The 14,561-nt window shown below is 40.3% G+C and overlaps 1 protein-coding gene across 5 annotated transcripts in view; it reads right to left on the bottom strand.

Moving 5' to 3' along the window:
* Positions 1-272: 272 nt before the first annotated feature.
* LOC135226461 (pseudouridylate synthase TRUB1-like) overlaps positions 273-14,561 on the bottom strand; it is a 159,635-nt gene continuing 145,346 nt past the window's right edge. For all 5 annotated transcript variants that reach the window (XM_064266059.1, XM_064266057.1, XM_064266056.1 and 2 more), the window contains exon 7: positions 273-531. In XM_064266059.1, the coding sequence (XP_064122129.1) occupies positions 362-531 (170 nt within the window). In that variant the 3' untranslated portion in view covers positions 273-361. The remainder of the gene's footprint in view (positions 532-14,561) is intronic.

Here is a 14,561-nt window from a genome sequence, read left to right as displayed (position 1 = left end):
ATTCAGAGACAGCTAAAGATGAGGAATTCCCTTCCACCCACAGGACCCATTAAAAAATCCTTATCCAGATCTGCATCACTCTCAAAATCTTGTACTCAATGACTGGGCTAACCTTTGGGGAACATTTTGTAAAATTCTGGAAAACTTTTTCATAATCATACTATCTAACAGACAAAGACACATCAAGCCAAAAAAATCAATCTTTCTGTGCAAAGTACAAAATCCCAAAACACAAATGGTACTGTTCATAAGGTTGAAATAAAAGACACAAAGACTACAAAGCCAAATAAATATTATATTATTATACAAATGAACTTGACAATATGATCTTGGGTACAGTATAAGATATAACTAATTATGCTTACCATTTATCAGCACTGAAAAAGTAGCTCTGTAGTCTACCTCTCCATTTACTTATACACCAGCTTATATGCTCTAAATTCCACTGACTCTCAGAAAGAGCATCCTTTATGTGAAATGGACCTTGCTGTGTGCGTTGCAGTTCTTGAACATGTGCACAGCTTCCAACTGCTGTAGAACAAAATATTTTTGAAGTAATTTGTATTTTTCTTAGGTACACAAACCAGAGCCTTCTACACAGAGGTAAAACTAGAATAGTTGTTGAACCTGGTAACAAAAATTGTTAACTGGTGGTTATGGGGGTGAGTGGGGAATATGTACCTGCCACTCACCTTTTGCTAGATGGCTGCACACTCACTAAAGGAAGATGGTAGCAGCCTCAACTACACATGCCGTTAAAGGCAGATGTTAACAAGCATTTGCCAAAGAGGGTTGAAGGTAATCCTCTCTCCCAACACCTGAGAGAGCATTCTGCTTTTATATCATTCTATGCATTCCACAGATAATTATGCACATGCACTGCTATGCAATCCTGGGGCTGGTGTGTAATGAGAGTAAATAGTCATGAACCTACCCACTGTAGGCACACAACACAAACCAAGCATCAATGTGTGCCTAATGAGTAGGCAGTTTTGTGTCAACCAGGTGTACTCCCGGGGAGGCACAGTAGGAAAAGTTAGCTGGACATGGTGATTCATACATTTGTTCCTAACTACCATGTGCTTGGTATTGAGACACATTGGACAGGTCAACCAGACTCATAAAAAAAAGGAGCCTAAGTGGGTTGGAGTAAGATGGACAATACCTGTCCTGCCAAAGGCTAGACATCAAGCGCAGGTGACTTAGGGCCTCTACTTCCCTCCCACAGGTTAGAGTGCTTGTGTAAAACCCAATAGTCTGCTGAGATGTATATTACACTTCTTTTTCCTCCTCCTACAAAGGAAAAGAGAAGAGGAGTATGAACTCAATGAAATACAGCCCTTCCCTTCCTCACTTAGGTCTACATATGTGCTCCTTTGAAGAGGTTTTAGTAGTCCTGGGAAAGATGACTGCTACTGAAAACTCAACTGCATTGAGTTCCAAGCAGTTGCAGCAATATTAGGTGATGTAAGAGTTACAGCAACAACAGATGCAGCAGGTGACATCGTAAGGGTTGCAGCAACACATGACTTTGCAGATGTTATGAGAGTAGGTAAATGATCCCCCACCTCTTGTGATATCCCCCTCTCGCCTGGGAAAGGGTATACTCAGGGAAGGAGAAGGAAGTACTTTGGCATCATGGAGGAGAAAGTAGCTAAAACTTTAATGTACTTCTATCAAGCCTAACAACAGTAAAATCTCCCATACAACAACCTTCTGAAACATTAATACTTTGGGTTTCCACCTCATGAAAAACTGAGGGGATGAAGGCTATACGTACTCCTTCATACCTCTGAAAGATGCCATTTTTTGAATACAGAAAACAGATGGAGCACCGCAATATGTCCTCATATGATGATGGCCAAACAAAAAGTGACTAGTGATGGAACAGGAGTAATGCTGTACTGAGCAGCAGTATCCCACATATCCCCAATAACCACCAATTAATGATCTTGTTACAATAGTCAATGACTGTTCAAGCTCGTGCTGAGGAATACTCCTATATAAAAGGCTCTGGTTTGTATTTCAGTATGAACAAATACACATTTTCAACTTGCACAAAATTTTCAAAAAGCAACAGTAAATAAATGCAATGAATTACTGATCTTACTCTCTCTGTCTGTCTCCGTGTATGTAATCTTCACACACACTTCTATTTTTACCAACCACTTATTTCTTTTTTTTTACCTTGACCTTCTAGAACTGTAAATGCCTGTTCTAAAACAGACTCATAACTAAGAGTTCTATTAGTCCAAATAAGAAGCAATGTTTGTTCATGAAAAGGAATTTCAGAAACAATGAAAATGAGATAGAATACAGAATTTCTTAAAAGTAGTTGAGAAGACTTCTAAAAATATATTGGTTGGTCGTAAGGGGGAAAGAAGAGAGAGCTACTATGTTGTAAGTATGTAATCTTCACACACTCCTCTATTTTTACCAACCATTTATTTTTTCAAGGGTAATGTATTAAGCTAACTTTAAGATTATATTACAGTAACTTTAATTTAATTTAAAAGTTTACTTAATATTTAGGGAGCATAATTAGGGTCATAGAGTTCAAACTCTAGAAGCAACCATTTATTAGCATTTTTAGAGACCATGCCAAATTTATGTGAAAATTCCTCGCTAGGGACTGAAAATTCCTCTGACATAAGGGACTGAACCTAACCTCATAAGTTTGGGGTATTACTGTATAGCCATTGTTTGTCCTCTAAGGAGTTGGGCTCCATAAGACAGACCAACCAATATAAAAGAACTCTCTTATAGTTGGTTCTGTCCAAAATAGTATACAGTGGAACCTCAGTTTTCGTAGACTCTTCTACAAAATTTTGTCTCATTTATCATACGTTTCCTCAGTTTTCGTATACTCGGAAATGCTACATCTGGGGCCCAGCGCGTGACCAGGGGCCCGTATTAAGCGCCCAAACAAAGCATCCCATCTTCTTTTGTAACCCATTCTGCTTTTGTGTTCCATGTTTTTGAGCTTTTTTTTTTATTAGAGTGCAACTGCTAAATAAGCCATCATGGGGCCAAAGAAAGTTACAAGTGCTAGCCCTTCTGTAAAAAAGACGAAAAATACTATAGAATTTAAGAAAGAACTCATAGCAAAGTGTGGGAGGAAGTTGTGCTGTTAGTGAATTTAAGCCCAGCAGGGCTGGTTTGAAAAATTCAGAAAACCAATGGACATACATAATGTGCTTACTTCAGGGATTAAGGACATGTCTTCAAAGTGGAATGATGTAAAAAATTTTGTGGAGATTTATCATCCCAACAAAGAAATTGTAATTCGGCAAATTGTAAAGAAACACCAGAAATAAATGTCTCTGGACGGTTTTGTTGTGTGACAGGGGTCCAGTAACTCTCAAGCTGGTCCTAGTGCTAGTAAAAATCGAAGAGGGGAAGTAACCTTGTGGCAGGATCACAAACCAAAAAACCAAAACTCTCAAAACATGTGTACTTGCCAACTACTTGACACACTCAGGGTGAGGGGCTGCACTGTCGAATGGATACGGCCGTCATAACACAACACACAACAACCAAACAAGGACAACAACACAACAAAAGACCACTGCACAAACAATAACCAACAACACAAAAAAAACACATAAGCCAATACACACACCCACTAACAACATCAAGATATCACAAGTGCTCACCAACAATAACCCTCAACAACTCACAACTACAACAAGTCATATAACTCAACAGAAACTCACAAGCACAACAAATCTAACAGCACAAGCACAACAATTCTGAAGCAAACAATATCAAACTCAACAACAAATCAATAACACACAATTTAACTGACTACCAATGCCTTCAATACTCATTATAGACTGCTGCCGACACTACTGACTATCACAGGCTCTGATCACAGAATCCCTCAAAATACAGACCTGACTTCCAACTGACCCAACAGACACAACAACCCCTCGCCAAACGAGCAATTCGCTTGTTAAGTATCCATTCACACGAACACAAACAACCTAACGAGCCAACAACCAAAACAGCCAGCCACTCTCTCTCTTTTTTACAAACAACCCTTGAGAACGATGTTAAATGCAACTACCGTAACTCCTCCTTATTTCCTCCCCCATTACATTTGACAACGTCCCCTTACACTCGCATCATCCACACTAAATCACCTTTCGCAACATCCAAGGATGCTCGGAGGCAGGCCCTTGGATCTCGTTTGAGGACCCTCGTACACTCTCTCAGTCGCATCGCCATTCACTTCTTTCAAACCACTTTCTTCCAGACTCACATTATCTCCCTCACTACTGTCTCCAAAATCCCATTCACTATCTCATCTACCCCTTCTAATTCTTTTCCTATTACCTCTCATAACTCTGCCACCAAATCACTTACCTCATTTACACTCCTGCCAAACTCCTTAAGAGACTCGTTCATACTGCCAACCACATCCTTACCACTTGATTCCCTTCCTGCTGAAATCTCACTAAACCCTGACAATTCACACACACGCTATACTTATCATTCATTCCCTCACAACTATCTGCATTACACAATTTATCAACCATTTACACTCTAGCCTTGCCACCTTTGTCATGCAGTTCATGCTTCTTCCTTTCATTCTCTTTCTTGACCATTTTCCACTTTCTTCCATACTCAACCAACACTAATTGCCGATCTCCCAGACTAATTTGCTCACTGATGCTTGGCTCACATTTATTCACTTTCAACCACTCACTCATCGCATTCCCCTGAACATACTGTCGCATACTAGAGTACCCACCCAACTGAATCCCCTTAACACGTAGTTTCCCAAATTCCCTGCCTGACTCCTTCTCTTTTGCCTACATAAACTCGCTACATGACCTTCCATTCCACATTCAACACATTTCGCACGCTGTTCTTTACACATCCTAGCATAATGCCTGTTCTTCCCGCAGTTGCCGCAAACTACACTCATATGGGTACCCCAGCATCCACTAGCTATGTGCCCTACCTGTCCACCCTGTAACATTTAATATCCCTATCTTTCTTACACTCAATCACTAATGTCCCGTTTGCCCACACCTGAAGCACGCTCCTAACGCCTACTGACATTCATTCCTCTTGTGTCCTGTCTTACCACATCTGTAATACTGCTGCTCTCGTTCATGACTAACTGATCCTACTCTTCCAATGCTTGCACTCTGATCTCTCTTAGGGTTAACTATACTTACTTTAGTTGCTCTAACGCTCCGCTCTAACGCTCCTATCAACCACTCACTCTGCCATTCACCTTGGCTCTTCTAAAACTGCCTCCCTATAACTCTTAAACTCTGGTATAACCTCAGCTACTTCAGTCCTAACACTAACACCTCTACTCTCTTTCATACACCTATCTAACTCATAATCCTCTACTATTTCTAAAATGTTGTTCCATGTCAACCTTTCATTCGTCCATCTCATTTTTTCCTTACGTTTCAGATTCATAAACTCGTATACGCTCTCTGGTACAGTCGCCAACAACTTTTGCACTAACTCCTTACACTCATTTAGCCTTTCATACCCAAACTATTTCCTAGCTAATGTTTCCAGCCTGCACACATACATTGACAACGACTCACCAACATTCATTCTTGTCTCTTCAAAATCATGCTTTCTCCTATATCTAATGCTACTCTTTATCCTCTTTGCCTGTTCCACAATCCTGGGTTTCACACTCTCCTACACTCATCATTACCCCATACATACTCAACAATAATCCCATCAAGAAGTTACCTAACTCTCTTGTTATCCCCATACTTAGCCACACAATACTTCTCATATTCCTTAAAAAAAAAAAAAAAAAAGTCCCGTATGTCCCTACTACCATATTCCTCGTATTGTGCACATCGGGGTACCTCTCTCATATTCACAGCCTTTCGTACTTCCTGCTCACTCTCACACTCAGTTTCGCTACTTCCATTCTGATCCCTCTTAACCTCGTCTGAATACAACAAATCAACTTCCATACTACACCTATGCTCTTGATTGCACTCTTCTTATTCTTCTTCTTTCTATCGCCTGTTTCCACTCACTGCTATCTAAATCACTCTCAGCTCTTTCCCCAATGTATTCAGTCCTAGACTCATCCTGTCCGTCAACCTTACTAACCTTCTTTCTATTAGTCTTCTTCTTTTCCTCAGCCCCCTTCTTATTCTTGTCCTCAGGTTTCCTTATCGTGTGTCTTCCCCGTCTTTCCTTTACTTATCACAAACAAATCACCTTCGTCACTCGTACTCTCATCCACTTGTTCTTTCACTTTCTTAATTGCTCCTGGCCCATCACAAGACCCAGTAGGCCTACTTCCTACTGCTCCCTCTTCCATGAATCCCTTCATCATCTCCTGCACTACATTCATCATTACTCAGAATTTTTCATCCATTTTCTCAACCATTCTCTCTTCCGCTCCTTTCACCTCTTCTTTCATTTCCACTTTCCCACTCCTTAGCACTCTAACTCTCTTCAGCTCCTCACACTCTACCCTTAACCTGTCATTCTCCACTTCCAATCTTTCCTTAGCTTCCTTCGCCAACCACAACTCCTCCTTCAGCCTCTCCACTTCAGTCAAACCTTCCATACTCATTTTCTTCACCAATCATACAACCCACCACACCAACCGCCCTGCAGCTGCCACACCAGCAGCCCCACGTTGAGTGCCAATAAATAATGTGGCGGGATCACAAACCGAAAAAAAAACTCTCAAAACTCGTGTACGTACCAACTACTTGACACACTCAGGGCGAGTAGCTGTACTGTCCACTGGATATGGCTGTCGTAATGCAACACACAACAACCAAACAAGGACAACAACCACAACACAAGACCACTGCACAAACAATCACCAAAGACACAAAGAAACAACATAACAAGCCAATACACACACCCACTAACATCAAGAGATCACTATGGCTCACCAACAATAACCCTCAACAATTCACAACTACAACAACTCATATAACTCAACAGAAATTCACAAGCCCAACAAATTAACAACACAGGCACAACAACTCTAAAGCAAACAATATCAAACTTAACAACAAACTAAACAACAAATCAATAACACAATTTAACTGACTACCAATGCCTTCAATACTCTTCGTAGACCACTGCCAATACTACTGACCATCACAGGCTCTGATCACAGACTCCCTCAAAATGCAGAAAAGACTTGCGACCGACCCAACAGACACAACAACCCATCGTCGAACAAGCAATTCGCTTAACTATCCATCACACAAACACAAACAACCTAACAAGCCAACAACCAAAACACCCAGCCACTCTCTCTCTCTTTTTTACTAACAACCCTTGAGAACATTGTCAAATGCAACTATCATAACTCCTCCATAGTCTCAGATAGTGCCAATGAAATACAAAGAAAAGTAACCCCAGATAGGTCCTTGATAACTGAAGTCCTTCTGGAGGGATATTCCCCTTCCAAACAATAACCAATCCTCCTCCCTCTCCCCTCCTCTCTGTCTTCCATACGTTAATATTTATTTTCCATAGAGGTAAGAATGATGTGGTTAATTTATTAATTTCATTAGTCACTTATATTTATTTCTCATTGTTTTCTGTAAGTAAAACTGTGTTTATTCCCTTTAAAATGTATTTTTTGTTAATCTCTTTGGGGGTCTGGAACATATTAATTGTATTTACATTATTCCTCATGGGTACTAGTATTGTTTCGGTTTTTGTGAGAAGTTCTGGAACAGATTAGTATGCACGAAAACCGAGGTCCACTGTAAAAGGATTCAAGACAAGAGGGTTTTTTTCAATGCTTTCAATGATTACCCAGTTTTCCTTCATCCTTCTCATACAATGTTGCAACTAGGCACAAACTGGCCAAGATCCTGACTACTCTTTAGAGACAGAAAATATAAAATTTAGGCCAAAAACCAAGCACTGCGACCTATGAGTCATTCTGCACTGAAATGGAAATGAACATTTTTAAGGTTTGAACTATGCATGTTTCTTTTGATTAACAATTAAGAAAAATTTTAAATACATTATGTGCTATAGAAATTTCATGTTATCTTTTAAATCTGGAATTTTTTTATTACCTCAGGGGAATGGATATTTGGGTTGATCTACACAACTTTTCTTAATAGACTAAGAAATAAAATTTGACTCCTAATAACTGAAACTAATAAATAATTTCAATTATATATTAGTTACCAGTATAATAATGAAAGCCATAACACTCAAATCATTGCGATAGTTACTGATAATTTGAGGTAAAGTAGGTACTATCCCATGTAATATGGGAGGTACTTTAATGTTGACTGAATAAGTAAGTTTCAATTGGGTAGAAAAACATCTCACCGAGTGTTACTTAGATAGTAGAGATATAGTAACATCCAATATAATACTGATGGTGCTTTAAAGCCAATTTCTTGAAAAGTTTCAATTGCCTGGAAACACATCTCATTGAATATTATCCCTCTTGTGATCTGATGATGCGTAACTTACATTATGAAGTTATTTTCAGGAAAAATTCACACAAAAAATGTAAATCATAGAAAACGTAGTTGCCGTCATTGGGACAACAGATGACGAATCTTGCAGAAAACGTAAACCCAATGGTGCTAGCTCACTTAGCTATGATACAAAATGTCAACATAAGTAGGTTGGAAAATCTGAAAATTGCACTCAGTATAAAATTAGCATTTTTTAATCAATTACAGCTCATTAGCAAACACATTTATAGCAAAATTATTGCTTCCATGTGAAAGATCAAACATTTCTACACAATTTAGGTATAAAACAAACTCCCCAAACTTAATTATTATATTTTTCATGATTATTTCCAAAAAATATCTAAGATTTTTCTTAAAAATTTCACGTTCATCACATCATTTTTATTATTTCTAAGCCTCGTAAAGATGTTCTGATTGCTTTAAGAAATAATTTAATCATTTGCCGACATAATAACACTACTCAGAAGCGTTTATCAGCTATAGTTCGGAAGTCCAAATTTTACCAAAAAAACTGAGCATGTTCTTTTCGGCCCGGTGGAAAAGTCATATACCTTACACCCTTAAATTTTCGGCCCATGCGCAAGAGGGTTATATTGTCAACAATAACTTAAAACAGCACCAATTAATTCAACATGCTTATATAGTATTTTAATTTAGATTTGATAGACAAGCATTCATTATAAAAATATGATGTTCTGGAAATGCCAGTGGTAATCCTGAAATTCAGATTGAACTTACAAGCATAGACATGCATAAAAAATAGTAACTAGGTATTTTAAATATTGTGCCATCCAATAGAAGTTTATACTGATTTACTTGGCTAGCTTTTGATGGAATGCACAGCATTCCATGGTAGTATTATTATTGCATTACTTTAAGGCATGCATATCAACCATTATCAGAATAGACACTGTTCTCCTTTCTTTCTTAATATGTTAAACTAGTGGAACATGGTAATGGCACCTCTAGTTTAATCATGATTTAAAGGGATGATACCAATACAGTAATTATATCACTAAAAGAATGTCACCCTCTCAATTCCTCTTACCCAACTGTCATGACAATATATTTAGAATGTCAATCCATTTCAAGCTGCTGTGCATTTTGCTTATCTGATAGATATATATCGCATGTACTTGACTGTTTCTCATGGGTTTTGTCTTTCATTACTACATAGTTGCTAATAGGCTAAACCTAAAGGCTGCTTTCCCCAATGTAAACAGCACAATTCCCTGTTTGCCAATGGGATGACTCATACCACCTAGCATAAACATAGCCTTGCTGGTATAATGTTAGCCCTTAGGTTCAAGGTTTCTGAGGGAGCATAGGGGGAGGAGAGTAAATATTCCTGGTAGAGCTCTTGCTAAAAGTATTCAAGTTTTCAAGCAGATTCCATGTCCTGGACAATATGCCAAGATACTGGAACTGAAGATCTGCCTGTATTACTTCTCTGATGGAAATCAAGTGTCATACATTAGGGTAGATGCCCCAGTATGGGACATGAAGTGGACTTTGCCAATGAACTTTTCCCTCCTGAATCTAACTTTGTTTTCACATGAGAGGGATCCCTCAGAATATCTCGACTCCTCTATGCTATAACATGGTGTTCAGGAGGACCTTGATAGGGTCACCATTCTCTCCTTAAAAGTACTTTTTACTGATGCAATAACCTGATGTTACGAAGGAACCCCAAGATACATACCCTCCTTCATCCTGAGGTTCCTGTACCTTCCAGGGACTATGATCCTTCATTAAACTCCCAAGCCTTTGCATGACAGCAACAGTGTGGTCCGAATAAGGAAATTAAGTTCAAAGCTTTATAAGTTTCAAAGAATTCAAAATAGTTCTCAACACTGTGTTGAAGTTTATCTCCAAAACTTTTTAAAGTCCTCCAAAGGAAGACTAGAAAGTCTTCAAAAATCACCTGTGCTTGGATTAATCCTAGAGAAAAAAACCTGGGAGCAAGCTAACAAATACACCAACGCTAAAGAGAAATTAGGTCTGCACAGAACCCTTCAGAGTCAGAAGACTCATGGAGGTGTGACCTTAATTTTCAGAGTTTTAACTACTTCTAATATCATGACCAGTTCAGACAGTAACCCTTGGCATGATACCTCAATGTGTATCCATTTGCCACACAGCCAATAACTCATTAACCTGTTAAGCGTCCCCCCGGGATGAGCTCGCCGCTAACGTACCGTCACGCTTTTTTTGTAATTAGCGATCATAGCACTGATGATAGTTTTTCAAAGTTAATATTGATTTTTATGCTTATTATTCATACTGTACTTAAGTGTAGGAAATTATTAAATGTTGGAGTAAAAAAAATTAATACTACTCTCGGAGTCCAGTCATTCAGCAAAGAAAAGTCATCTTCACTCCCGCTATTGGAAGAAAAGTTTGTATCCTCATCACTGGAGGATTCAGAACTAGAGCTCTCATCATCAAATAGGTCATCAATATCAGACTCCTTGTCTAGTATTTGATTGATCTCACCTGAAGAAATACGCCTCATCTTTGGGACATTCATTGTGAAAGAAGCGAAAATCTATGTCTCGATAAACGCAAAAAGCGTACTGAAAGAAAACCAGCAGGGCCGGGCAGTTTTCTAGCATAAGCGACCACCAGGAAAGAGTTGCCAGGCTGGAAATAAGTTTCCCGTGTGCTGAGTGTTACCAAATGATGTTCCTACACTTTCTATACGAGTAAACGTATTATTACGGGACTGACGGCTTGACAAGCACAGTTAAAGTCTTGAACGTAATATCCCGTTGAAGGCGCTACCGAGTAGATTGCGGTAAACGTATTATTACGTGGGTGATGCTTAACAGGTTAATGAAAGGTAAACGTTGGTTGAGATAGAGAAGTACGTATATGGAATTTTTCCGGATATATCTGTTTTTCCCCAATACGGAATAGCGCTTGGTTCCTCTTTGGGCAAGCATTTAGAAACCACCAGAGGAGACAGTCCTCCTTCCTGCTAGTATGGCAACAAAAGCTATGGAGGAGTAATGATACGTAGTTTATATTTGACAACATCTCCAAAGGTTGTGTGTGAGAGAGAGAGAGAGAGAGAGAGAGAGAGAGAGAGAGAGAGAGAGAGAGAGAGAGAGAGAGAGGAGAGAGAGGGTTGGTGGAAGAAATGAAATGGGAGTGGTTAAATGGCGGTCGGAAGCATATCTGTTGTGGCACTCTGTAAGAAGTCAGTGGAAGTCTGTTACGAGAGTCGTAAGGAGTGAGGCATCTAGTGAAGTTAGTGTTGGTTTTGGCAGCAGTTATCCTTTGGTGTTTAGTTGTTTTGGTGGTATTTGATAGATTTTGGGGTTGTGAAGTTGTTGTGCGTGTGTCTGTCTGGTTGTGGTGAGGTTGAAGAGGTTTGTGGTGCATTTTCGGTGTCTGTGAGTGGTGGTTGGGGCAGTGTTGGTTTTGGCGGGTTATTGTGCTGGGGGAAGTCGTGTGGTTGTCGTGTTCTTTCAGGCTGTTGGTGTTCATCTGCAGTGATTTGTCAGGTTATTGAGTTGTTGTGGGGTTGTGGGTCTCGGGTGGTTGGTTTGTGTTTGGTTGTCAGCAGTGGTTGTGTGTAGGCTAGCCTATAGCCTATATCCAGTGGACAGCACAGCATAGCCCTGAGTATCAGAAGCCAGAGGTGAGTACCTGTTTGTGTTTTGTGTGTTTGGTATTTTGTTGAACCAATTGTCCTGCAGGTTAAAGGTAACGTAAAGGGGAAAGTGTGAGTGTGGGAAATTTTGTTAGCTGGTACGATGAACGTAACTGTGGGGGGGTTTACTTGTTTTTTGTGATCCCGCCACATTATTTTTTGGCACCCGAACAGGGACTGCTGGTGTGGCAGCTGCAGGACAATTGGTCTAAGCTAGTGTGTATGAGTGGTGAGAAAGTTTGGGATGGAAGGATTGAGTGAGGTGGAGAGGCTGAAGGAGGAGTTGAGGTTGGAGAGGGAAGTAAGAGGACAATTGGAAGTGGATAATGAGAGGTTGAGGGTAGAGTGTGAGGAGCTGAAGAGCGAGTTAGAGGAAATGAGAGGAATGCTAAGGAGTGCAAAAGTGGAAATGAAAGAAGAAGTGAAAGGAGCGGAAGAGAGAATGGTTGAGAAAATGATGAAAAATTGGGGGTAATGATGAATGCAGTGCAAGAGATGATGCAGGAGATGAAAGGGGTTCATGGGAGAGGGAGCTGTAGGAGGTAGGCCTACTAGGTCTTGTGATAGGCCAGAAGTGGTAAAGACAGTGGAAGAGCGAGTGGATGAAACTACGAGTGACTAAGGTGACTTGTTTGTGATAGGTAAAGGAAAGAAGGGAAAGAGACAGGATAAGGATAAACCTGAGGACAAGAATAAGAAGAGGGCTGAAGAAAAGAAGACAACTAAGGGAAAGAAGGTTAGGAAGGATGACGGACAGGATGAGATTAGGACTGAATACATTGGGGAAAGGGCTGAGAGTGATTTGGATAGCGGTGAGTGGAAACAGGTGGGTAGAAAGAAGGGTAAGAAGAGAGTAATCAGGAGCATGGATGTTAGTATGGAAGTTGATTCGCTGTATTCGGACGAGGTTAAGAGGGATCAGAATGGTGGAAGTAGCGAAAGTGAGAGTGAGCGGGAAGTACGAAAGGCTGTATATATGAGAGAGATACCTAGATGTGCACAATACGAGGAATAAGGTAGTAGGGACATAGGGGATTTTTTTAAGGAATATGAGAGGTATTGTGAGGCAAAGTATGGGGATAACAAGAGAGTCTGGGCAAGAGAGTTGGGTAGCTTTTTGACAGGATTTTTGTTGAATATGTATGGGGTGATGATGAGTGTGGGGAATGTGCCTTATGAGAGTGTGAAAGCCAGGATTGTGGAACAGGCTAAGAGGATAAGGAGTAGTGTTAGATATAGGAGAAAACATGGTTTTGATGAGGTAAGAATGAATGTTGGTGAGTCATTGTCGATGTATGTGTGCAGGTTGGAAACATTAGCCAGGAAAAAGTTTGGGGATGAAGGGATAAATGAGTGCAAAGTGTTAGTGAGGAAATTGTTGGCGACTGTGCCTGAGAGTGTGTATGAGTTTGTAAATCTGAAACGTAAGGAGAAAATGCGATGGACGAATGAAAGGTGGTTGTGGAACGACATTTTGGAAATAGTAGAGGATTATGAGTTGGATAGGTGTATGAAAGAGAGTAGAAGTGTTAGTGTTAGGACTGAAGTGGCTGATGTTATACCAGAGTTTAAGAGCTATAGGGAGGCAGTTTTGGAAGGGCCAAGGCGAATGGCAGAGCGAGTGGTTGATAGGAGCGTTAGAACCAGTAACGTAAGTATAGTTAGCCCTAAGAGAGATTGGAGTGCAAGCATTGGAAGAGTAGGGTCAGTTAGTCGTGAACGAGAGCAGCAGTGTTACAGATGTGGAAAGCTAGGGCACAGGAAGAATGAATGTCGGTGGGCGTTGGGAGCTTGCTTCGGGTGTGGGCAAACAGGGCATTTGGTGAGCGAGTGTAAGATAGGGATATTAAATGTTACAGGTGTGGGCAAGTAGGGCATGTAGCAAGTGGATGTCGAGGTACTCGTGTGACTGAAGTTTGCGGTAATTGCGGGAAGAATGGGCATTATGCTAGGATGTGTAAGGAACAGCGGGCAAAATGTGTTGAATGTGGAATGGAAGGTCATGTGGCGAGTGTGTGTAGGTGGCGAAAGAGGATGAGTCAGGTTGGGAGTTCGGGAAACTAGGTACAAAGGGGATTCAGTTGGGTGGGTCCTCTGGTGTATGGTCAGTAAGAGTGATGCATGTGTGTGAAGGATTGTTGCATGAAAAAGGGTTTGGAGGAAGAGCTCATGAATGTATGAGTGTAAAACTGAGGTGCAAAGGGGTGTGTTTGGTTGCATTGATTGATACTGGGTGCAGTGTCAGTGTTCTTTTTAAGAATGGATGTGACAAGTTGCGGAGTGAGTATGAAATTGGGAAATGTAAAGGGGAGGTACGAGGAATAGGAAATTTAGGTATGCCTGTGGTGGGAATGTTGCGTGAAAATGTAGAAATCGAAGGGGTAGTGATGGATAAAGGTGACTTTTATGTGATCGAGGGAATGAGTGAT

Source organism: Macrobrachium nipponense, chromosome 14 (assembly GCF_015104395.2).
Source record: "Macrobrachium nipponense isolate FS-2020 chromosome 14, ASM1510439v2, whole genome shotgun sequence".
Taxonomy (NCBI): domain Eukaryota; kingdom Metazoa; phylum Arthropoda; class Malacostraca; order Decapoda; family Palaemonidae; genus Macrobrachium; species Macrobrachium nipponense.
Note: the sequence above shows the minus strand (reverse complement) of the source record. Positions and strands in the feature narration are given on the sequence as shown.